At 41.1% G+C, this 26303-nt stretch overlaps 2 protein-coding genes across 6 annotated transcripts in view; both read left to right on the top strand.

Annotated features, from left to right (window-relative positions):
* The first annotated feature begins 779 nt into the window (after positions 1–779).
* LOC308076121 (caspase-3-like) lies at positions 780–13823 on the top strand. 2 transcript variants are annotated; one of them, XM_080416242.1, is made up of 7 exons: positions 780–822; positions 2448–2549; positions 6063–6202; positions 8169–8303; positions 10889–11064; positions 11587–11722; positions 12344–13823. In XM_080416242.1, exons 2-7 carry the CDS (start codon positions 2479–2481, stop codon positions 12574–12576), a joined length of 891 nt encoding a protein of 296 aa, XP_080272368.1. In that variant the 5' UTR covers positions 780–822; positions 2448–2478; the 3' UTR covers positions 12577–13823. The 2 variants fall into 2 exon arrangements, with proteins under 2 accessions (XP_080272368.1, XP_080272369.1); XM_080416243.1 differs by having other exon boundaries at positions 801–822; positions 2473–2549.
* A 3674-nt stretch (positions 13824–17497) lies between these two features.
* The window catches only part of irf2b (interferon regulatory factor 2b), a 29455-nt gene continuing 20649 nt past the window's right edge, over positions 17498–26303 (top strand). For 3 of the 4 annotated variants that reach the window (XR_013932201.1, XM_080415324.1, XM_080415323.1), the window contains exons 1-3: positions 17714–17827; positions 24800–24892; positions 26169–26268. Coding sequence is in view for 3 of the 4 variants with exons in the window: in XM_080415324.1 (XP_080271450.1) it covers positions 17801–17827; positions 24800–24892; positions 26169–26268 (220 nt within the window). In the remaining variant the exon portion in view is untranslated. Of the gene's footprint in view, positions 17632–17713; positions 17828–24799; positions 24893–26168; positions 26269–26303 lie in introns of those variants that run through there. The other variant, XM_080415325.1, reaches the window with a different exon arrangement.

Below are 26303 nucleotides of genomic sequence, written 5' to 3'. Positions count from 1 at the left end.
TTTAACCTGGAATAACCTTCATAACTTGTGACTTTGTGGTGTTAACTATTTGCATTTTCTGCCAGGAGGAGTGAATATATAAATACTCATCAACCCCATGATGTTTAAATGGTTGCATCGAGGAAAACCTGCCTGTCATCATGGGCAGTGGTGTAAAGTAACTAAGTACATTTACTCAAGTACTGTACTGTACTTAAGTATTTTGAGGAAGTTTTACTTCACTGGAGTATTTCCCATTTTCTGTACTTTTACTTCTACTCCAACACATCTCACAGGTAAATATTGTACTTTTCACTCCACTACAATTATTTGAAAACTTTAGTTTTCATACAAACCACTTCAGCTCCATATACATTTCGGTCATTTGAAAATAGATCTACAAGCTCACAATGCGTCATGCATTGTGAGCTTGCAGATCTGTTATTTTCAAAAGGACCTTTTTAAAAAAAAAATTAGACATATGACAGCTTGTGAAACGGGACATTCTGCATAATGAGTCACTTAATTGGTACTTTAAGTACATTTTGATGCCAATACTTTTGTACTTTTCTTCAAGTAAATTTGGGATTCTGGACTTTTACTTGTAACACAGTGAGTGTGTCTACATTGCAGTATTGATACTTTTACTTAAGTAAACATTTTTAGTACTTTTTCCACCACAGGTGACAGATACTGCAGTGCTGTCAATCTGGTTTATTACAGTTGTCCCTCCTACTCGTCTCTGATTGGTTCTCCGCTTTCACTTTGGAAACATAAAAGTAGGTAACCTAAAGTAGAGGTGTAGCAGCCAGCTCATTTTCTCCACTTTGTCCATTGAGAACGGTAGGTTTGTTTTTACTACTAATGCTCATTGCATATACCAGTAATACTGTCTGTTTCTTACTTTGTGTGATCGTTGCATTGCATGTGATTGATAGGAAAACTGTAAGGTTAATTAAATCTTCTAATATGTGTGTGTGAGAGACATGGAGCATATCTACTTAAAATGCAATTTGTCATTAGTGGGTGTCTGGGTGACCTGTTCAAAAAGATTATATTTGTATTTATTTACTGAATCATCATAAATAATGTGTGTAGTGTTATTATACTGATAATTACAATTTACAATTTGGGCATTTAGCAGACACTCTTAATCCAGAGTGATTAAACACATACATCAAATGCATAGAGACAGTGTATAGTGCCTCAGTAATCAATCATAGGTAAACCATGAACCTTGCATCAGTCTAACCAGTATAATATATACATGATAATCTGTACAATGAAACTATACAAACTATAGGATGCCAGGTCAACACATGGACCTGGCATCTATCTAAATTACATTTAAACCTTTGCAGAAGACTGCACGGTTGTCAAGGCTTAGATCAAGAGCTAATTATAATGCTTATTGCATGTTTGTGTCTTCTGCAGCATAATATTACAGACTCCTATCTTGTCATGCAATAGGCTATAAATGTTTTTTTGGATCTTGCCATGAAACACAAATTCATAGCCTATAATAGCCTTGGGTAAATACATCATAGATGTATTTTATTGATTTTGACATTGGAATATCTATCATAGATATGAAAGTAAAAGTCAGACTCGATAAAATACACACCCTGGATCCTATAATAAACCATACGATGACAGTTATACAACTAAGAGGAGATACGTTGAAATAATTTGTTTCACTTTTAGCTTAACCTCAAAGTGTTAGGCGGTTAGGAGTTGCGAAATGCAGTTTGTATCACTTTGTACTGTGACCACAAAGTCATCATGTCTTTATGTTAATCTGCCATTAATCGGCAACATTGTTTCCATTCGTGCTCAATTGTATAGCAACATGTTTCAACCTTTGTAGAATCATGTAGAGAATCTTTGAGGGGAAAGCTTGAGCGCTCACAATTTGAGGTCAGGATACTTACTGTCTACATCAGGGGTTTTCAATGGGAAGGGGGGGGTCCGGGACCCCTAGTGGGGTCCCCAGAGTCACTACAAGGGGGCCACCAAATCTTTGTGTGATATAAATATTTTTTCTTTCTTTTTTTTTTACATTAACCACTTAAACCCTAGCATCCCTATTTTGGGGAGAACATCAGCCGAAAATAGCAGATCTACAAGATCACAACGCCTCGAGCTGCGAGGTCGTTGTGGGCTTGTAGATCTGCTGTAGATTGGGAGCAGACCAAGTACATGTTTTCTATTGAGGGTTTGAGTGGTTCGCTGTCTGAAAATACACATTAACATGAATACAACACAACGCTACACATTGTCAGTGCTGTCAAACAAGTCTATGAAGCTATCTATGAAAAAGTTTAATCTGTAACACAGTTTTATGCAATATGTAGTGGGGGTCTCTGCTGGGTCCTTGGCCGGAAAAAACGTTGAAGACCCCTGGGTCTACATTATTAATAAAGGCTCATCCTGTCATTGTTTATTATGTTTCCTCCTCAAATCTGCAGTGTTTCACTTTGCCTGAAGTTGTAGGAAATCATGTCCGACTGTGAAGCCAATACTGGGAACAATGCAGATGATGTCGACGCCTTTGGATTTTTTTCAAAGAGGTATGCAGGGCTAGGCTACTCATCACACACACACACACACACACACACACACACACACACACACACACACACACGCACACACACACACACACGCACACACACACGCGCGCACACACACACACACACACACACACACACACACACACACACACACACACACACACACACACACACACACACACACACACACACACACACACACACACACACACACACACACACACACACACACACACACGCACACATGCACACCAACAACAAAGCAAGGGAACTGTACACCTGGCACCTGCAGGCTAACCTAAGGAGAATGTGTTAAATGTATAGTAAGACCATCTAATGACGTAGTAATGTGATCTTTAACTGAACAATGGAGGCTATAGTGTGTTACTGGTGGTTACAGCTGTACTAGCTACAATGGCCATGTTCGCTCTCTCTGTTTTAAATATAAAATAAAATATAAAAATACAATGACATGGATGTTTAGAGAGAGACACAGCGGAGACTAGAGAGAGGGAGAGTGGTGGGAAAAGTACTCAAATTATTTACTTAAGTAAAAGTACCAATACTGCATTATAGAAATACTCTGTTACAAGTAAACTTGAGTAAAAGTACAAAAGTGTTGGAATCAAAATGTACTTAAAGTACCAAAAGTAAAAGTACTAAAATGTTTGAAAATAGCCGATCTACAAGCTCACAACGCGTCGCGAAGCGACGCGTTGTGAGCTTGTAGATCGGCTATTTTCAAATAGCCTTGGTATAAAATAGGGCTAAAGGGGTTAATGTATGTTATATAATATCATAATTTATATCTGCAAAGTAACTAGTAACTAAAGTTTTCAAATAATTGTAGTGGAGTAAAAGTACAGTATTTGCCTCTGGGATGTAGTGGAGTAGAAGTAAAAGTATTGGAAATTGGAAATACTCAAGTAAAGTACAAATACCTCAAAATTGTACTTAAGTGTACTTAGTTATTTTACACCACTGGTGATGATGTTGGTGGATTGACCTCATCTTGCACCTCCACTGCTATACTGAACTGACTCGCTCTAGGAGCTCCATCAGCATATTGTCGCTGTCGGGTGGAAACCTTGTACTGAATGTCCAAAACAGTTACTTTTCAAGAAAGATCATGTGTTCCAGTGGATAGGATGTAGTTATTATTTAGTCACAAGCTCTTATTAACCCACTAAAGGAGCATTTCACCCCTGGAAGAACTTATAGTCCCTTAATGTTAACAATATTTGTAGTAGATAACAGTAGCTAAATTGGCCTATATGGCCAGAAAAATCTAGAAGTCTGTGTGTTTGACTGGGGTTTGACTGGACTGCTGCATTACTACAATGACCATAATGCTTTGGGGCACTGCCCTTCCTTGTGGGGAGGGGAGGCTGCGTGGGGGTGTGGTCTACATTGTAGTCAGGAAATAAGGTGAGATAAAGATACTATGAGTCAAAAGGCTCATCGTGTCTGAGGATAGGGATACAAATCTAAAAATACAGATAAAACACAAAAAACACACTAGGATCATGTTTATGGGTACTAGACCTAGATAAAAATAGGGGTTTGATGCAAAATCGGCGGAATGTCCCTTTAAGACCGGGAACACATCTGTGTCATTTTAAGATTTCTTTGGGCTATTTTTTTTTTAAATCGTGGAAACTTTGTGCAAATCTTTGAATATATGTTTCAAAACTAATATTTTTAACTCCGATCTGTGCTTCTGGGGGTCCCTGGAACAACATATTTTGAGATGGGGGTCTGCGGTGGTGGTCCTTGACATGAAAAAGTTTGAGAACCACTGATATACATACGTTTTTCAGAAAACAGTTTTAGAAGACATTTGTAGAATTCCCAGAAGAAAAGACTTGAGTTACAAATGTTTGCTTTAAAAAAAAGAATATATATATATATATATATATATATATATATATATATATATATATATATTGGTTCAATATTTGGCGTGATTCGTGCCATCAACCTGAAACCGCTCGACAGGGTTGGTAAGATCATTGGGAAGGACCTGGAGCCACTCAGCAGTATTGTCCGGGAAATAAATAAATAAAATAGACACAAAAAGGCAAAGACATCAGTTCAGAGTTTAAAAGAATGAGTGATTATGTTTTAGTACCAAAATAGCAGACAGACTAACAATTCAATGCAATCGGTACTAAAAACCCATCTCTGCTTCTCAGAACATTTTTACTCACAGCTTATAAAGTACACCCGAAAACGGTACATCCCAGAAACAGGTACAAACAAGAAATAACAATTAAAGTTACCAGCCCATCCCATTGACCTGCTGTAGCTAAGTGTCATCTGATAATTAAGGGTCTGACAGAGAACAGATCAGTCCAGGTCAGGTCCGGTCAGACTCAACTCTACAGCTGTGCCACAGCTGTGCTGGTCAACACAAGCAGTAAATATCTGGCCTCAGGAAACACTGATGGTATCTCTCACAGACTACCTTTTGGGGAAATGTTTGAGTTCACTTCTTAAAAGTTCCTATATTCTCGAAATCATTTGACAGTATCCACAAGAGATGGACAGTAAAGAAGGCCTCTCAAATAGCTGAGGACAACACACACACCCTTCACACCCATTACAGACTAATGCCCTCAGGCCGTCGATACAGAGCCTCGACATTCACCGAAAGGGGCTCAGCCAGCTTCGTACCTACCTCCATCCGACTGCTCGGGTGGAGACGTTGGACTGGTTAACAGCTGACTTGTATCAAATGCACAAGTCAGCACATGTATAGTAGAAGGAATGCTGTTTGTCTTGGATGCAACCCTATATTGTCACTGTTGGCTGGAAACCTTGTACTGTATGTCCCAACTATCAAAAACCTTCAAAATCTTTCAAACAACACAACAAATATAGACACATGATCTACGTGTTGTGAGCTTGTAGATTGGCTATTTCCGCTACTTTTGTGTGACACTGTCATACGACTAAGTACGATGAAATATGGAGACACAAGGTTTGTGACCGACACAATGTTGCTAGATATTGCAAGAGAAACAAAGCGGCCAGGTCTACAAAAACAAGCCCAAAATACCAGGGGTCCGCAACCGTAAATGTCAAAAGAGCCATTTCGGACAAAGTAATATTTGAACATATTTGAGCCTTATAATGAAGGCAACATGGAATATTGCAGTAAGTGTACATTAGCCCATTGTTTCTCAACCTTTTCAGGCCACGACCCCCCAAATTGCCCAAAAAGTAGTAGATCTACAAGCTCACAATGCATCGTGCTGCGAGTGTGAGTAGATTGGCTATTTTGGGCTTTCGGGTTAGGGTTATAAATGGCCAATTTTTGTGGGATAAAATTGCCATTCATAAAATTGGCGTCTTAAATTGTCCTCACAACTAGTGTGTGTGTGTGTGTGTGTGTGTGTGTGTGTGTGTGTGTGTGTGTGTGTGTGTGTGTGTGTGTGTGTGTGTGTGTGTGTGTGTGTGTGTGTGTGTGTGTGTGTGTGTGTGTGTGTGTGTGTGTGTGTGTCCATACAGCCAACCTCAGAAAAAGGCCTGCAGTGCCAACAAGACAGATGATGATGGAGTTGGCTCTGTGACCTCTGACCCCTACCGGTACAACATGGACTACCCCAGCATGGGAACCTGCATCATCATCAACAACAAGAACTTCACAAGTAAGGCTGTGAAGTGTGAACAATGTGCAATGAACTTATTATGTTTAAGTGTAAAACGTGTAAGACTTAATATTTAAAGCAGTGTTATTCAACCTTTGTCATGCCACGGACCCCTAAATTGATATACATTTGGCCGCGGACCCCCATCTGAAAATGTTTTGTGCCAGGGAGCCCCAAGAAGCAAAGAGTTGAGTTAAAAAAAGTTCACTTTAAAAAATATTTATATTCAAAGATGTGCACACATTTTCAAGATTTTTCCAAAATAGCTCATAGTCTACAAGCAGAAAAAGCCAAAAAAGAAAAAAGCAGAAATAGCAGATCTACAAGCTTACAACGCGTCACAGATCTGCTTTTCTGCTATTTTTACATGTATAAAATTATTAAATATGTAAATAATGTATTTGTATATTTCAGTTATTTGTTATATATGCGTTGTGAAATGTTTGATTACGCAGCTCATATGTTCCAATGTTCAATGCCAAACACACAATTAGATCGTTAATCGCAATTATTTGAGTGACTATTAATCGTCAACTTAAATTTGTAATCGTGACAGGCAGCCCTAGTGGTTATAAAGACAGACCAAACACGGGGGGGGAACATAATCATCATCCAAACACCGGTATTGAGTACGACAACAAACTGTGTAGAATAATGGGCTCGTCTTTCCTTGTTCGTTTGTCTCGAACGCTGAGCATTCACAAAATGACGTTTCTTCTTGTTTGTGTGAGGTGCCGTTGTGGCCAAAAGTAACGCAGTTTCACAAGGAAGACATCGAAAGAGGAAGCACACCAAAACCAGAACACGTGGCATTTTTTTGCAAGCTAACACCTTGGACAAAGAATTGTGTGGATGGCCCACAGTAAAAAAATAATAACCGGCATGTCTCTGTGAAAGCGGGTCTGTTTTAACCCATTAAGACCTGAGGCCGATTCTACAAATGCCCTCTAAATCAGTTCGTGCCAAGGACCACCCCAAAATGATATTGTATTTGCCCCCCCCCCAGGCATGGTATACCCTTCGCCATGGATGTTCTGTATGTTCACAGACTCCATGTGTCCATGTTAAACCTGATAGTGGGAACAGAAAACAGCACGAGCAGGGAAACAAACGTGCGGGCACAAGCAAAGGGAACAACAGACCACCACAAGAAACAGAAATTAGAACATACTGGACAGACGGGACATACTGGAGAGAGAAACTATCAGACAGACTGGTTGAGGAGCACTAAAAAGAGAGGCAGCCCGGAAACCTGGCCGGGCGAGTCGGGGCAGACAGGACAGAACCACAGAACTGGAAGTGACTTGACAGAAACTGGGGACAACAGGGCAGGCAGGGAGGTGGACAGAGAGAATAAGCTTCGTTTTAAGCTAATATGACCCCAAGGGACAACTTTTGATGTGAGCCAAAATCTCTATCTGGGATGAAAAACACAAAAATTAACACAATCTTTTTAAAACGGTGCTACTTCTGACATAGCTGTATCTTCTAATCTAAACCATTGGAGCTACAGATTTTCTGAGGTGCTCAAAACTAAATTTACTTGCCACTTTTGGTGCTGGCAGGTGTTAATTTTGGGGCCCTGAAAGTATGATTTTAACCTGCTTTCCCAGTAAAACTGGCTCAAATCGCACACGATCTTTCTCCACGCACAAACCCGCGTATTGATGTTGTTTCCAACGTCCGCTACTAGACATTCAAACAAACCACAAACAAAACAACGTTTTTGCCCAAACTTGGCCCTTCATCACCTGATGAAGGCCAAGTTTGGCTGAAACGTTGTACCACCTGTACCACCTTTCTGTGTTTCAAAATAAAACACTTTCTGTTGTGTGGACTTGACAGTGTCAATATCTAAAGATGGTGATGGTCAAATTGCTGAACATCGAGGCTTCACCAACAGAATCCACAAAGCAATGGGTGAAATCACGGTCACTACATCCTTTATTTTATTTATTTTTTACAGTCAGCGGTGCGTCTTGTCGCAACGGCTCAGACGAGGATGCTGCGGCTGCAAAGGAGACCTTCACTCGCCTCGGCTACGAGATCAAAGAGGTCAAGGATCAGAAGGTGTCACAGATGAGAAAACTACTCTACAAAGGTATTTATAATGTTATTATTGTTATTACCATGTACTCAGGCATACTGTTGTCTAATCTATAACACAGTTCCCTTGTAAAGGTTTTTTTTTGGGGGGGGGGGTCATAAACACAATACACACTGTTTTGACATGGATTAGTTTATTTGTTTACTATTGTCTCTGTCGGGTGGAAACCTCATAATGTCCAAAACTGTTACTTTTCAGGCAATCTGGCAACGCATGTAAAAAGAAAAAGAAAAATCAGCGCCCTCTGCTGTTTTTTTTACCTTTGAATTTGAATTTCAGTAGCGCAGCTCTGAATCTGTTCTTGAGAGATTACTTTTCAGGATTCAAATTCTAAAGTAGAAAAAATTGCAGATCTAACAAGCTCAAAGGACTTGTAGATCTGCTATTTTTTATACTTTTGTGTGACGCTGTAGTATGATCAAGTAGGGCATTAATTCATTGCTGGCCTGAGTCCACTGGTCAACACCATTTGGCTAGCAGTGATATTCAGTGGCTGGGTGTGAATACTAAAATGCTTCTTTTGAAGCCTAACACTGTTGAGAAAAAAAGAGAACCTGTGATATCTTGCCTGGTGACAAGTTGGGCAACATCTGACCATGTGCCAACGTTCCTGATAAGCTGTGTCACATTTCAGTGGTGTAAAGCATTGGTTCTCAAAGTGGGGTCCGGGGACCCCCAGGGGTCCTTGAGGGAGTTCCAGGGGGTCCCCAGCTAAACGATAGATTAGGAACCAAATGGGTCTGTAACTCTGAGAGTGTACAACATTTGTACCCTCTCAGAGTTCAAATAACATTGATTTTACAATATAAATTGGGGTCCCAGAGATAGAAATGCCATTAAATGGGGGTCCGTAGCCCAATGCATGTCAAACTGGGGGTCCTTGAAATGAAAATGGTTGAGAATCACTGCTAGAGCCGTAAAAAAATCTTCTCTTATGGGGGTCCCTGGCATATCTTTTCGAATGGTGGTCCGCGGGCAAATAAGTGTCAATTTGGGGGTCCTTGACATGAAAAAGTTTGAGGACCAATGGTGTAAAGTAACTAAGTACATTTACTCAAGTACTTTACTTGATGCCAATACTTTTGTATTTTTATATTGTGGTATTGCTACTTTTACTTAACGTTAAATATTTGAGTCGCGAGATGCTAGCGGAGCGAGTGCCTGCGCCGACTCCGCCGAGTGGTGCGACGTCCGCTTCTGCCGACTCAGCGCCGTTCAAGTTGCATACGATAGACTTGGAATTGTAAGGCCATTTTGTCATGTTGCTCGACTTTTCATCATATACAACCTGGGTGAGAATGCAAGGAATTATGGGTAAATTGCCCTCCGCTTTATTATTATGTAAAACCAGAAGAAACCAGACCTGGAAAGTAGCCCTGTTTGGAACCTAACTGTCCGCTAATTAGCTTGGGGGGTAATAGAGGGGGGGGGGGGAATCTCGCCTGCCCTAAATGTAAATCCTGGGGACGCCACTGCCTCATTAATCATTGTATCTGATGGGTGTAATTTTGTACCATTTTCTTATGGATCTAAAGTGTACCATTTTCCATTTGTATGTGTTAATATGGTTAAAAGTGTCAGTGCCTCTCAGGCAGCCTGCAACGTTGTTTTGGTCTGATGGGCTCCTTCTGGTATGTCAACAATATTAGATAGCAGGTTAACTTCGTTGCCACACGGATTTGTTGTTATAAACTCTGTGCATAAATGATACCCCAACCTTGGTTGCCCAGGAAACGGAGCCATTCGAGACATAACTTATGGCTGACGTGATGACGAAAGGCGTAACCCCACGTTATGTGTATAATCACGCTGTATCTCCATTTTAACGTCAGAAGAATATATCTGGAACCGACGCTTGTAAGATCTCTTCTCTGGAATAAACCCAAGTACTATTATTAACACGTTTCCTTCCTCCGTTTATTGATGTAATTCATTCTTATCTGACCAATAGATATGGACCGGTATTTACTAGGAAAAATAAAGCTATCAGTATCCAAAAAGTAAGAGTGGTCAGAGAGTCGAGAGGCAAACAGATGTGCCATGTTTTTTCCCATTCAACGCCCGACCACGGGTGTCAATACTGTGCAGACGCGGCTGCAATGGGAAAAACATGTCTGGCACAGGCTGACCAAATTATGCGATTTAAGCGGTCGTTTCAACTTGTCGCTTGAATTTTACTTTCCGACTATTTTGTAAACATCCGTTCATCTCGGAGCTAGTAGCGGAGAGTGAGGTTCAAACCGGGGCTAACCTGGAATGAAAGGTCTGTAGTGCAGTGGTTCTCAAACCTTGTCATGATGACAAGGACCCCCAAATTACCCCCAGATTGACCCCTAAAATAGCAGATCTACAAGCTTGCAGCGCGGCACGAAGTGACGCGCTGTGAGCTTGTAGATCTGCAAATTTTTAATAGCCAACGTTTAAATCGATAAAGTGGTTAAATTAACTACTTTTTCTGGGGCCCCAGTGGAACCCCCTGAAGGACCCCTGGGGGTCCCCGGACCCCAATTTGAGAACCAAACGCTGTAGTGGACTGTATGTAAAACAATGTCTCTGTCTCTCCTCCGTTCCTCTTACAGTATCTAAGGAGGACCACAGCCGTTGTGCGTCGTTCGTGTGCGTGATGTTGAGCCACGGAGATGAGGGGAGGATATGTGGGACAGACGACTATGTAGAACTGAAAGCGCTGACGGCGATGTTCAGAGGAGACCACTGTAGGAGTCTGGTGGGGAAACCCAAACTCTTCTTCATACAGGTCAGTCATAGCCTGGTTCCAGAAAAATCTGCCATTGCAAAAAAAAAGAAAAATGCCCTTGGCCGATTAGGTCTGGCCCCTCTCAATAGAGATTTTATTTCGCTCCCTCCAAAGTTGTGAGGGACCAATCAGAGCCCAGTATGTAAATATGAAGCGGGTTTATCACCAGAGGGGGATTTTACCAGGCTAGACACCCCCCACCAGTGGCGTTTCCAGAAATTACATTTTGGGAGGTGAAATGTGTGAGGTCTCTCACACATTGGCTGGGTGGTTTGGTTTATATCATATTCTGTGGTCTGACTAATAAATGTATACATAAAATGACTTATAGGCCTGCTCATACTGGGTCAGGGTACCTGTTTACGGGGTCTTTAAAAGGGAAAGAAGCAGGCTTTCCAAAGGTATAAAACAGATAAATAATCTACCAAACGCAAATTTCCTAACCTTTATTTGTTGCGTTGCGTTGCGTTGCGTTGCGTTGCGTTGCGTTGCATTGTGTAACCATCTGCTCTGTGTTTACAGGCATGTCGTGGTACAACTCTGGACGATGGCGTTGAGACAGACGCTGGCATTGAGACAGACAGTCTGGGTGTCCAGTCAGAAGAATGCAGGATTCCAGTGGAGGCAGACTTCCTGTATGCTTATTCCACTGCACCAGGTTAGTCATGACAACAGCTATGTGGGCATGGTGGGCTAGGTCTGGGCCATATGGACAAATCACCATAATTTTTTACCAAATACTTGATATGGTGACGATCTGTGGTGGAAAGTAACTAAGTACATTTACTCAGTACAATTTTGAGGTACTTTTCTGGAGTATTTCCAATTGTCTATACTTTTACTTCTACTCCACTACATCTCAGAGGCAAATATTGTACTTTTAATCCACTACAATTATTTGAAAACTTTAGTTACTAGTTACTAGTTCATGTCTTAATAAATAAAGTACATGCAAAGTTTTTGCAAACATACCAACATTAACCACTTTAGCCCTATTTCATACCTTGCTTGTAGATCTGCTATTTTCAAAAGATATTTATACATTTGAAAACTTGAAATGGGACATTTTGCATAATGAGTACTTTCTACTTTTTGTACTTTAAGTAAATTTTTATACCAATACTTTTGTACTTTTAGTCAAGTAAATTTTGAATTCCTGACTTTCACTTGTAACAGAGTATTTCTGCATGGCAGTATTAATACTTTTACTTAAGTAAAACATTTGAGTACTTTTTCCACCACTGCTTGTGAATCACTGCTGCGCTATGTCATTCTCCAGGATACTACTCGTGGAGGAACTGCGCCGCTGGATCCTGGTTCATGCAGGCGTTGTGTAAGACGCTAAACGACCACGGCAAGGGCCTGGAGCTGATGCAGACGTTGACCCGGGTCAACGGGAAGGTAGGGCTGGACTTTGAATCGTACAGCACACAGCCAGGATGCGACCGCAAGAAGCAGATCCCCTCTATCGTGTCAATGTTGACCAAAGAGCTGTACTTCTCCACCAACTAGTTTGGCTTTGAATGGCTTCTACCAAAGACCCTCAGTTTGATACACATTTGCTCTGAGACGCCTGGTGGTCCCTGGATCGGACGTTGACAACCAGTGGTCTAAGATGGCCTGGACACATGCTACGAATCAGTGGTGTAATAAAGTAACTAAGTACATTTACTCAAGTACTGTACTGACAGTACAACTGTAACCCTTTTGACAATTGTTGAGGTACTTTTACTTTACTGGAGTAGTTCCAATTGTCTATGCTTTTACTTCTACTCCACTACATCTCAGAGGCAGATATTGTACTTTTACTCCACTACAATTATTTGAAAACTAGTTACTTTGCAGATATAACTTATTTACATTATAAAACATACATTTAACCACTTTAGCCCTATTTTATAATACCTAGGCTATTTGAAAATAGCTCAGTCACAATAGCTAAATGTCTCAATTGAAGAGCAGGGAGACAAAATACAACCACCCCAACTGTATAAGTTATGTTGTATTACTGTAACATACTCTACCATATAGATTGGACAAAATTAAATTGTATTCATTAAGAAAAAGTTACATAGTGCTGCTTTAAATAAATAAAAAAATATATATTTGAACAAATCAATTAAACTCTTGAGCATTTTGTTATAATTTGTTGTGCAAAAAAATAGTGAAGATAGCCTATCTATAAGGTAACAGTGCGTTGAAACCTTTCGCTTATAATGACATGCCCAAAATAGGGATACATTATTTATAGATTATGTTATTAAATATCGCTTATTGGTTGTTTTGATTAACTTGTGCAGCACCTACAGCAAATGAAGCAGTCTCATGTACGGTCACTGGAGGGCGCTCTCCTCCCAGAGATGTTGTTACGTTCAGAACTACAGCATGGGTTGTTTATATCTATGTGTTTATGAGTCAGCAGTTTCTCCATTGCTCTCTAGTCAGGAACTTGTCATTCATCAGATTCCACTTGCTCATCAGTACAGACAGCCATGTGCATGTCCAAAAATAAATACATATATATATATATTATATCCTAACTCAGTGTGGTTCTCATCTCAACCTGTGGGTAGGGACCCCCAAAGGGGTCCCCACATGATTTTTTGGGGAGGGTCCCCAGATGACAGTAACGTGTCAATGTAAGGACTTTTAAGACCTTTTTAATACCTAAAAATAATTGTAGATCCGCTATTTTCACAATAATATCAGTGGAACCGAGTCAAACTAAATGTAATGCCTCAACTCCTACAATTCCAATTAAGTGCTTGTCAGGGTGGGGGGGGGGTTGCCAGTTCAAATATATTCATTATTTTAGGGGGTCGCGGCCTGAAAAGGTTGAGAACCACTGTCCTAACTCATTAATACTGGGCGGGAACGCATCTCTGTCATTTTGAGATTTCTTTGGCTATTCAAAAATAGCAGATCTACAAGCTCAGCATGGCACTGAGTGCCGCACTATGAGCTTGTAGATCTGCTATTTTTGAAAAATCGTGACATTTTGTGCAAATCTTTGAATATGTATTTTTGAAAGCGAACATTTGTACTCAAATCTTTGCTTCTGGGGGTCCCTGGAACAAATTATTCTCAAATGGTCCGCAGCCAAATACAAATAATTTTGGCGGTCCTTGACATGAAAAAGTTTGAGCACCACTAATGTAGAAACAATATAGTTTTTCAGAAAACTGTTAGGATTTAGAAGACATTTGTAGAATCCCCAGAGGCAAAGATTTGAGTTACAAATGTTTGCTTTAAAAACATATATATATTCAAACTAAAGATTTGCACAAAACAAATAGCAGATCTACAAGCTCAGAGTGCAGCACTCGGTGCCACACTATGAGCTTGTAGATCTGCTATTTGTTTAATAGCCAAAGAAATATAAAAATGACACAGACGCTTTCCCGGTCTTAATGGGCTAACTCACTGGATACAGCAAACCAGGCCGGGGTCGGAGGGCAACCTTTTTGGGCACAATGATCACATTGCTGTTCTCCAAGGCTGGTGTGTTGATGACCCAGTGATCTACTCTTCCCAGGTTCATTTGAAAACACCTCGAAACGTCACCGTATGAATTTAATAAATAATACATTTTAGGAATTGGTTTATGCATAAGGGTTATCGGATTAGTTTCTATGTCAGGTTCTTAGTTGTGTTTCTTTTTATACCCCTGGTCAGTGTGTGTGTTGTATGTGGTTGGGTGGGTTTGGGTGGGTGGTTGGGAGGGGGGGGGGAGTTTATGTAGGATGAATGTGGTGTTCTGTTTTGTCAAAACAAATGTGAAAAATGAAATCAATAAAAAAAACATTGATATACGCAAAAAGAAAGAAAGAAAATAATTTTAGGAAGGAAGCCACACAGCTATATAAAAACTGCCCTTGTGCCACGATTGACCTCCGGTCCGGACTTTGGACATGTCTGCTCTGAATTCACCATGTGCGCTGTCTAAACACAACCTATAAAAAATGAAAATCACACAGAAAAGCTCACACCTCTATGAAGCAGTTTGCAGAAAGCCCACGATATGACATTATTATAAACAAGGCCTGATGATGAGCTGCCTTCCTGCCTGCATATCTGTCTGTTTTCTGTCCAGTGTGTGGGTGGTACCACACAGTGACTTTATCATATACCACCACCAGCCACTGTGTGTGTGTGTGTGTGTGTGTGTGTGTGTGTGTGTGTGTGTGTGTGTGTGTGTGTGTGTGTGTGTGTGTGTGTGTGTGTGTGTGTGTGTGTGTGTGTGTGTGTGTGTGTGTGTGTGTGTGTGTGTGTGTTTGATAAAACTGCGTCTAGGGCTGTCACGATTACAAATTCATATATCAGTTACAAGGGAACAGTGGAAACAATATACGCCAGTAATACAGAATGATCAAAACTGAATGTAACGAGAATGGATGGTGTTTTCATTTGTGAGGAAAACACCCCGTTAAAATGTCAAATTGTACCAAAATTGCAGGTCTATGAGTATAGTGTTCTCTAGATACAGAAATGGCTTGTTATCTGATGATATTTCTAGACAGGCTATTGACTATTGAGCTTTTTGCTTTTGACCTTCTGAATTTGCAGCCTAAAGATCACACAGGTTTGGAAACCAAAGGGATTGTCTGTATTCAAAACATTAAGAGCTTTTTACAGATCAGAAAACACAAGTGAGAAGCCACAGTGTGAGTGTCATTTCCCCTGGTGGAGTGCAGGTGGTTTTGGGGTCAGTAACTTCCATGAGTCAAAAGTGACTGAGTTTCTACTTTCATTTCTGCCATAAATGAGGCAGAAAGGAGAGGTGGGGAGGGGGCACTGAGGAAGTGAAACTGCAGCGCCCCTCCTTTACATCCCATTGCCCGGAAGGGACAATCCGTGCTGTGATTGGTTAGATCAGTGGTTCTCAAACTGTGGGTCGGGACACCCAGGGTGCTCAGAGGATGAATTGAATCCTGACCATCAGGTCAAAATTCGTGTCAGATCCTGTGTCTAGGTGAGACATGACCTTTGACACGATCTAAATGTCTCAATAGAAGAGCAGGGAGTGAGTACAACCACCTAATTTGTATACACAAATATATTCTTTAAAAATAGGTAGTGCCGCTTTAAGGACTTTTAAGACCTTTTTAATACCTCTAAAATGAAAAAAAAAAATAATAGGATCATTACTGCATCAAAAGTAATCAATCAAGCAATTGTGAAAATGTTCACAATATTTATCTGTGAAACCGTGTCAAACAAAGGTTGTGTCGCAACTCCCACAGTTCCAAGTGCTTGTCAGGGTGGGGGTCATCAGTTCAAATATGATTATTTTGGGGGGTCCCCAGTTTAAATATAATTATTTTTGGGGGTCCCCAGTTCAATTATTTTGGGGAGTCAAGGCCTGAAAATTCTCCTGTCTTCTTTTTGTTTTTTATATATTCCTGTGTACTTTTTACTGTCTATGATTCCTATGGACTTCAGATTTGGTACAGTACTTAGTTGTGTGCCAGATTCATGTGCGAAAATAGCAGATCTACAAGCTCACAAGGGATCATCAATATTCATCATCGCTATCATTTTACCGCTACACCACCAACACGTCAGCGGTTGGTTGGTCGCTGCTGACAACCAAGTAGCCAATCCGAGCTAAGCACCGTCCTCCCGGCCAATGGCATGTTGTTGCAGCCCCGCCTCCTGGGCGCTCTCGAGAGTTCTGACACCAACCTAGCCATGGATCGCACGACGCTCGTCCGTCACGAGCGTCATGGCTGAACTTCAACCTGGTTTTTGTACTTTCTCCATTTGCAAATCGTAGATCTACATAAACGTTCAGATTTCAAATATAAAGTGCTGACTCCATGGCCAGGGATGTTACAATTCTACTCGGACCCACATAAGTACCCGTATCTTCCGTATTGTTCAATAAAAAGCATTTTAATCCGATCGGTGGCCATTTTACTTTTACTTTTCTCCATAGGCTTTCAACTACGCGACCCTATCGGTTGGGAGGTGTATTGCACGCTGATACATTATAACTCTATAAGAAAATGGCCGCCGATCGGATTGAATTGTTTTTTTATTGAACAATACGGAAGATACGGGTACCTATACCCACCCGACGTGAATTGTAACATCCGTGGCCATGGGGTAAGCACTTTATATTTGAAATCTGAACGTTTATGTAGATGTACGGGCTGTAAATGGAGAAAGTGCAAAAACCAGGTTGAAGTTTCGTCATGACAGTCATGTTTCAGGGCTAGCACACCAACCCAACCGAAAGCAGCGAGGGGATTTCCAAACCCCCCCATCTCCTCCTCCTCCTCCCTCCTCTTCCACTTCCCGAAGAGAAGAAGAACTACACCTCCTTCTGCCCTTGTTTTGCTTTCGGTCTGCGCACAGAAACAAGAAATAAAACCAAAAGGAAAAAAAAATATTAAACTGTTTAGTTTTTTTTTAAATGAAAACAACAAGGCAAACCGTGCAAAACAACCAGGGGGAAGGAAGAGGCGTCACTTTTCCAACGACAACAACCAACCAACTACAAAACTCTCTCTACTGTGTGTTGTGACAGAGTCTCTGTGTACAGGCGAAAATAACACTAGCAAGGTAACGTCCGTTTATTTCCGCATGTTCTCTCCTCGCGTGTGTGTGTGTGTGTGTGTGTGTGTGTGTGTGTGTGTGTAAAAAAAAAAAGTGAAGTGTGAAGTGTGGTGTGCAGCAGGGCTCATTAAGAGGACACCAGCCACTGTCTCCTGTCTGAGAGACAGACAGTGTCATGACGGATTCTCCTGGTAGTGCAGCAGTAAGTGAAAGTACTTGTGTTGTCTTTGGAAAGAGAGAGAGAGAGAGAGAGTGTGACATTTTATTTTCACTTTTAGCTTCGGTTGCTGTGTGTGTGTGTGTGTGTGTGTGTGTGTGTGTGTGTGTGTGTGTGTGTGTGTGTGTGTGTGTGTGTGTGTGTGTGTGTTGTCGGGAGGGGGGGGGGCTGGGTGGCATACTGGCTGGTGGCAGACACTATCTTGCATTGATCTTTGTTTGTTTGTTTGTGGGGCAACTTCTTTTTGTAGCTGAGCTCAAGTTCAAAGGAACTGGTCTTGATTTGGTCGGTCTTGGTGCAAGTTGTGACACATTGACAATGTATTCAGGTGTGATTTGATTTGCCTTGAAACAATGTTAATAAACTAGTAATAATATTGATTGAGAGACTTCGATACTATTGGCTGAAGAAGCGAGCAAGTTCAAAGGAAATGGTCCTGGTGCAGGTTGTGACACATTGACAATGTATTCAGGTGATTTGACCTGTAATAAACTAGTAATAATATTGATTGGCTGAAGAACCACACTTGACTTGGCTTGCTGACACTAATCTTGCATTTCTGTTTGTTTGTGGCAACTTTGTAAGCCAGCTCAAGTTCAAAGGAAATGGTCATTGTGCAAATGACAATGTATTCAGGTGATTTGAATTGACTTGAAACACTGTAATAAACTAATAATAGTCATTGAGAGACTTCGGATATTGGCTGAAGAACCACCACACTTGACTTGGCTTGGCTTGCTGACTGACTGACACTATCTTGCATCTTTGGCGTGTGTGGCAAGTCTGGCAACTTTGTAGCGAGCAACTGCAAGTTCCAAAGGGATATGGTCTTCTTGCAAGTTTGTTGCAATGATGTTTCAATGATTTGGCTTGACTGAGACAATGTAATAATTTTGACTGAGAGACTTCGATATAGGCTGTCAGAAGAACCACACTTGACTTGGCTTGTATAGGCTGCCAATTGTGTTTGTGGGCATTTTCAGGTTATTTTTCAGAATATTGTGTACACACACACACACACACACACACACACACACACACACACACACACACACACTAAAACATCATTCTTGCTTTAACTCGGACATAGTCAAATCCTAATTCTTTTAATCTAACTCAGAGAGTGTCCAAATGTAACCAAATGGACCTGTAAGGGTCCATTTGGTTATACATTTTGCACACTCTCTGAGTTACAAATGGTATTGCAGTATTGCAGTGTGCTCTGCCATGCTTGGTTAACAGTATGCTACCAGGAAGTGTGTGTATGTGTGTGTGTGTGTGTGTGTGTGTGTGTGTGTGTGTGTGTGTGTGTGTGTGTGTGTGTGTGTGTGTGTGTGTGTGTGTGTGTGTGTGTGTGTGTGTGTGTGTGTGTGTGTGTGTGTGTGTGTGTGTGTGTGTGTGTGTGCGCGCGCCTCTGAACCTGCACCAGTGGAGGCATTTTGGTCAACCAAAATTAAAGTACTACCAGTTTGTCTCAGGCTATTCTGTACTGTAGCCTTTTGGTTTAATGATTAGACTGCATTAATATGGATTATGTGAAAGATTTTTGTTAACACACAAGCCTGATTATTATAACAATATTCTTATGAGAACGGCAGAACACATTCTGTTTAGAATTGTGTGTGGGTCAGGTCAGTTCTGGATCAAAGTCTATGACTTGCATTGCACCTCCTCACAAGGCCAATATTTACCTTAGAATAAATGTGCATTCAATACAGTTTATTCCGTCCAAGTTGCAAATTTGAGCTGGATATTTTAGCATTAACAGAAAACAGGCATTATTATGTTGTCATAACAGCCTGTCTGGAAGTCATGAAACTAGCCTATATGCAGTGGTGGAAAGTAACTAAGTACATTTACTTAAGTACTGTACTTAAGTACAATTTTGAGGTAATTGTACTTTACTTGAGTATTTCCAATTTCCAATACTTTTACTTCTACTCCACTACATCTCAGAGGCAAATATTGTACTTTTACTCCACTACAATTATTTGAAAACTTTAGTTACTAGTTACTTTTCAAATATAAATGATTACATTATAAAACATACATTAACCACTTTAGCCCTATTTCATACATAGGCTATTTGAAAATAGCTGATCTACAAGCTCACAACGTGTCGTATCGCGACGCGTTGTGAGCTTGTAGATCTGCTATTTTCAAATACTTTTCAGTAATCAAATTCAAAAGCATCAAAAGCAGCAGATCTCCAAGCTCAAAACGCATCGCTTCGCGCCGCGTTTTGAGCTTGTGGATCTGCTACTTTTGATGACGCTGTAGTATGATCAAGTGGGGGCATTAATTTACATTTGGTAGAAACGCAAAAAGTCAGAATATGGAGTTGAGAGGTTTCTGCCCGACAGCAACAAAATGTGAGCTGATGTTTTAGTATATATTAAACAAAAACGGGCATTATTATGTAGTCATAGCAGCCTGTCTGCAGGGAGTCATGAAACTAGCCTATGTGTCTCTGAACCTTGTCTGGGGAGTGCCTGACTGACTGTGCCAGAGGACTTTGACTGGGTGTGTGGGTGGTGGTGGGGGGAGGTGGATTATTTAGACGCAGCAAATGATTCTAGACGGTAGACACACGCACGACAGTATTATAACCACCTCCTGCACTCCTCTCCAAGGTGGGTGACTGAGTATACCCTACAGGGCAGGCGGTGGGCAACTTTGATGATGGAGAGGGCCACTATATTTCCACTCTCACAACAGAGGGCCACATTGCATAGTACTGACACAAACCTCTTATCTCCGTATATTTTAACTTTTCTTTCTCCGTAATTAATGCCCTACTTCGTCATTCTGTGTCACACAAAAGTAGCAAAGATAGCTGATCTACAAGCTCAAAACGTGTCGCAGTGCGATGCGTTTTGAGCTTGTAGATCTGCTATTTTTGCTATTTTGTTATTGTAATCCTGAATTATGTTTTTTGACATTTTTGAATTGGAATCCTGAAGTAATTTTTATTTAATTTCAAATGCATTTAGTTATACTTATGTTAACTTTATGAACTTAAATACAAATACATTGGACATAAAAAAGACAATAGAATTGTAATATTAGTCATTAAGCTATACTAATATAGACTGAAGTAATTAAAGTGGGTCATGTTTGCATGTTTGGAAGTGTAACAGCTGACAATCAATAATATATCAGTATTCCAATATTAACCTGCAGGCCGCATTAAGTGAAGGTGGGGGCCGCATAGCCCCCGGGCCGCCAGTTGCCCATGTATGCCCTAGGCCCTAGGCCTTAGGCAAGACACTTTACATAAAGAGCAGAGACCGAAGTTTCCCCCCTGAGCAAGCAATGGGTGACAAGTTGCAGGGAAATGTACTTCCCTTTAACCGGAGTCCCTCAGGGCTTTATACTAGTGTATTTTCTGTTCTCGCTCTATATTAAATATTTTAGCTGAAAATAGCCGATCTACAAGCTCTCAACACATCACAAAGTGACGTGACGTGTTGAAAGCTTGTAGACCGGCTATTTTCTGCGAAGGGTTTTCCTCCGAATACGGATGCTGCATGGGGTTTAAAGGGATAGTTCACCCAAAAAAGTACTTTTTTTCCCCTATCGATTAGTCACCCCATGGAGACTTGAATTCATGGACATTTTTTTTGTTTTCGTCGCATTCCTAAGCCAATGATTTGATGACCAGCGGTTCCGGTAGGAGACACAAAGGAGTACTCTTTTTGTCTCCTACCGTAAGCGCTGCCGGTCATCAAATTATTGGCTTAGGAATGAGACAAAAACAATTTTTGGGGGGTGAACTACCCCTTTAAGCAGTTGACAGGAAGAAACCTCAAGCTCTATAAGTTCTAAGGCTCTAAGGTGGGACGGCCTTGGCTTCTACCTCCACTGTGTCAGGGGAAGAGAGAGAGAGAGAGAGAGAGAGAGAGAGAGGGAGAGAGAGACACAAAGAGGGACAACAACAACTACAGCAACAATGGTAACAACAAAGAACAATAATAGCACCTATGACGGTCTGGGTGTGGGTCATTTTCCATGGAGAGACCCCTCGATCCGCAGCCTGCGATTTTGGATCCATGGGAGCTAAGCTAACAGATAACAGTCCACACAGCTTTATTCTAGGAGCTAAAAAAGCATTATTTTACACTTAATTGGCTATTCAAAAATAGCAGATATACAAGCTCATAGCGCGGCACCGAGTGCCGCGCTATGAGCTTGTAGATCTGCTATTTTTGAAAAATCGAGTAAATGTGTACAAATTAATATATTTATATTCTTTTAAAGCGAACGTTTTTTAACTCAAATCTTTGCTTCTGGGGGACCCTGGAACTAAATATTTTGATGATGGGGGGTCCGTGGCCAAATACATATCACTTTGGGGGCCCTTGACATGAAAAAGTTTGAGAACCACTGATATAGAAACCTATGTTTTTTTTTCAGAAAACTGGATTTAAAAGACGTTAGTAAGAATCGGCCTCAGGTCTCTAACGAGAAAGCCCGAAATCTCTGGGGAATGGGTCTCTGAAAGTAGAGTTAGTGGCATTCGTCATTCATTGGTGGGACATCATTGCATTACAACATGCATACATACGACATGTAGGTCCGGGCACCTATAGGCTCATAAGCCTGACAGCGCACCGCGGGTTCGAGTCCCGTTCCCGACGGTCTATTGCTGCATGTCTCTCCCCATCTCTCTCTCATTCCTGTCCCTCGCTGCTATGGAACTATAAAGAAAGGCAGAAAAAGGCTTTTTTTTAATTACATAATCGACTAATCGCAATTATTTCAGATATTCGCAATTACTTTTGCATAATCGTCTTAATCGTTTCCACGTTGACAGTTTTTTTTTCATAATATTCTTTTTTTAAAGTGGTGGAAATAGCAGATCTACAAGCTCATAACGCATCGCAATGCGCTGTGAGCTTGTAGATTTCCACTATTAATGTTTTTTAAGTACACAGTTATTAAATACGTCAGTCATTTCATTCTATATTTAGGTTATTTGTCATATCTGCCCTGTGAAACTTCAAAGCCTAAAAGCCAGACAGAAATGTATTTTTTATTCATAATGTTCCAGTGTTCAACAACAAAAATACAATTAATCGTCATATAAAATGTCATAATCGTGACACACACAAGCACACACGCACACGCACACACACACACACACACACACACACACACACACACACACACACACACACACACACACACACACACACACACACACACACACACACACACACACACACACACACACACACACACAGAAGGAGAGGGAAGTGGAGAGAGAGGGAGGAGAGGAAAGAGGAGAGAGAGAGGGGGCTTGGTGAGCCATGGCAAGTCCCCCCAGCCTATAACAACCCTAACTGTTATAAGCTTTTATCAAAAAGTTACGTTTTTGACGATGACGCCAATTGAAACAAATTAGGCCATCTTTGGAGTGTGGAAAGGAGCCAAAGGTGCGTTTACTACCAAGATCTACAGTGGAACTGTATTTAATCATTTTTAATGATGAAAAATGCATTATTCTCATCCTGTCCAGGTTGCAGCAGACAGTGCTGAGTGATTATGTCAAAAAAATTGCATCATATCACATTATTAACCCATTAAGGCCCGAGGTTCCGATTCTACAAATGTCTTCTAAATCCAGTTTACAGTTTTCTGAGAAACTATTATTGCTGTATCAGTGGCGCTCAAATTCTTTCATGTCAAGGACCCCCAAAATGATATGTATTTGGCCGCGTATTTGACCCCCATCTCAAAATGTATTGTTCCAGGGACCCCCCCAGAAGCAAAGATTGGAGTTAAAAATGTTGGATTTTCTTTTCTTTTTCGTCACATTCCTAAGCCAGTGATTTGATGACCAGCGGTTCCGGTAGGAGACACAAAGGAGACTCTTTTTGTAAATGGTAAATGGTGGTAAAATTGTGCATTTATATTAGACCCTCCAGAAAGAATAGATATTTCTTTAAAATAATAGATATTCAAAGATTTTCACACATTTTGACGATTTTTCAAAAATAGCAGATCTACAAGCTCGTAGCGCGGCACTCGGTGCCGCGCTATGAGCTTGTAGATCTGCTATTCTTTGAATAGCCAAAGTTTAAAATAATGCTTTTTTAGCTCAAATCTAAAAATGACACAGAAGAAGAAGTGAAGTGGATACGCTGTGGATTCATTTTTGAATAGCTGATTTTTCTTTTAAACTGTTCCTCATTTTGCTGAGGACCCCCTGCAACCCCCTCAAAGACCCCTGGAGGTCACCGGACCCCTCTTTGAGAACCCCTGATGTTCAGCTCCATGTTCTATACTGCTCAGAATGTATCAAAACAGATTATTCAGTAAATCAGTTAAACTCCAACTCGAAGAAGTCGTGTGTGTGTGTGTGTGTGTGTGTGTGTGTGTGTGTGTGTGTGTGTGTGTGTGTGTGTGTGTGTGTGTGTGTGTGTGTGTGTGTGTGTGTGTGTGTGTGTGTGTGTGTGTGTGTGTGTGTGTGTGTGTGTTACTATACTTGTATGTATAGAATATGAGAAATAGACATTGTTAGGACCATTTTCCTGCTCCTCTCAAGATAAATTGTTGTTTTATCATTGAATAAAACAGTTTCAGAGATAAGTTAGAAAACGATTCAGGTTGTGGTTAGTTTTAGGGTTAGACATTTAGAAGTAATAGGTTTAGAGATTAGAGATAAGAGTTATGCCTGATTTACACTTAGTTGCGCGCTGGTGTCGTGCAGCGAAAGATCTACAAGCTCACAATGCGTTGCAGTGCGAAGCATTGTGATCTTGTAGATCTGCTATTGTTCGGCTTTAGGCTTACGGTAAATGGATGCAAAAAAATTAATATGGCATTGATAAAATCGCCGTCCTAAAATGTTGATGTCCTCAAACAAACCTGTGCGTGTGTGTGTGTGTGTGTGTGTGTGTGTGTGTGTGTGTGTGTGTGTGTGTGTGTGTGCGTGCGCGTGTGCGTGTGCAGGCCACCATGCCAGTGGAGAGGATGCGGATGCGGCCGTGGATAGAGGAACAGATCAACTCCTGTCAGATACCTGGACTCCAATGGGTCAACAGAGTAAGTACACACACACACGCACACGCACCCACACGCACACACACACACACACACACACACGCACACACACGCACATGCACATGCATGTTAGGCACTCGTTTTAGTGGAAATATGTCCTCTGCTCACTATGCCCTCATTTAGCATTGTCTACAGGCAATATTAATCTCTCTGTGTGTGTGTGTGTGTGTGTGTGTGTGTGTGTGTGTGTGTGTGTGTGTGTGTGTGTGTGTGTGTGTGTGTGTGTGTGTGTGTGTGTGTGTGTGTGTGTGTGTGTGTGTGTGTGTGTGTGTGTGTGTGTGTGTGTGTGAATGGCTGTTATGCGTACAAAGGGATGTACATGATAACACGTACATGACAGAATAGTGGACCTCATTGCAAAGTACATATCAATATATCATGCATCCTCAGTGAGAATGTACAAACATCCTCCGTGTCATTCCATCCATGTTCCTTCTCTGTGATAACCCAGACATCTTGACATCTTTGACAGCTAATACACCGGATGTTGTTGTGGTTGTTGACCAGAGAAGTGTCTGTATTAGAGATAGCCTGCACCTTTGACCCTAGCCTAGAGGAAGCCTTTATGACCACGGTTATTAAATACCAACCACTCCCACATACCATCTCAGAGCTGTAGGTCTGTAGGTGCAGAGTTCTTTTTATTTTTGGTAGCCTAGGGCAGTGGTTTTCAACCTTTTCATGCCAAGGACCCCTAAATTAATATACATTTGGCCGCGGACCCCCATCTGAAAATGTCTTGTGCCAGGGACCCCCAGAGGCAAAGATTTGAGTTAAGAATGTTCGCTTTAAAAATATATATATATTCAAGATATGCACACATTTTCACGATTTTTCAAAAAATAGCCAAATCGGTTAAAATGATTGTGACGCTATGTTAACTAATTTAGCTGGGGACCCCCTGGTACCCTCCCAAGGACCGCTGGTGGTCCCCGGACCACTGGTTGAGAACCACTGGCCGAGGACATACCCACAGACTGGTTGTTAGAGGGTTTCAACAACTTGGGATGCTCAAAAAGGAGAGAAAAAGGCTGGCAAAGTACTGTGCTGTCTCTGCCATAATTGCCAGCGGTCACATATGGCGGAGACGCTGTTACTTACACCCATAGAGTACTGACTGAGTGATATGCTTATTGTATCATGAAGACATATACCATGATTTTGTGAATGTAACCTTAACTGTACCTTTAATATTTGTGTCCTTCTATGCTCTCCTTCATGTGGACATGAATATATTGTTAATTGTTATTCTCCTCAGGAGAAGAGAATCTTCCAGATCCCGTGGATGCATGCTGCTCGTCATGGATGGGATCTAGAGAAGGACGCTCCGCTTTTCATGAGATGGGCCGTACACACTGGTAATGAATGTACACAAAAAACTACACTACAGTTA

The sequence above is a fragment of the Gymnoscopelus braueri genome, assembly GCF_963280865.1.
Source record: "Gymnoscopelus braueri genome assembly, chromosome: 20".
Taxonomy (NCBI): Eukaryota; Metazoa; Chordata; class Actinopteri; order Myctophiformes; family Myctophidae; genus Gymnoscopelus; species Gymnoscopelus braueri.
The sequence above is the reverse complement of the archived record's forward strand: the minus strand, read 5'-3'. Positions and strand labels throughout refer to the sequence as shown.

Bases quoted from the DNA above. Each gene is read 5' to 3' on its own strand.
- LOC308076121 (XM_080416242.1), top strand. From the start codon at position 2,479: ATGTCCGACTGTGAAGCCAATACTGGGAACAATGCAGATGATGTCGAC. The intron at 6,203-8,168 runs GTAAGGCTGTGA...TATTTTTTACAG, and splicing joins CAACAACAAGAACTTCACAA to TCAGCGGTGCGTCTTGTCGC. The intron at 11,723-12,343 runs GTTAGTCATGAC...GTCATTCTCCAG, and splicing joins TGCTTATTCCACTGCACCAG to GATACTACTCGTGGAGGAAC.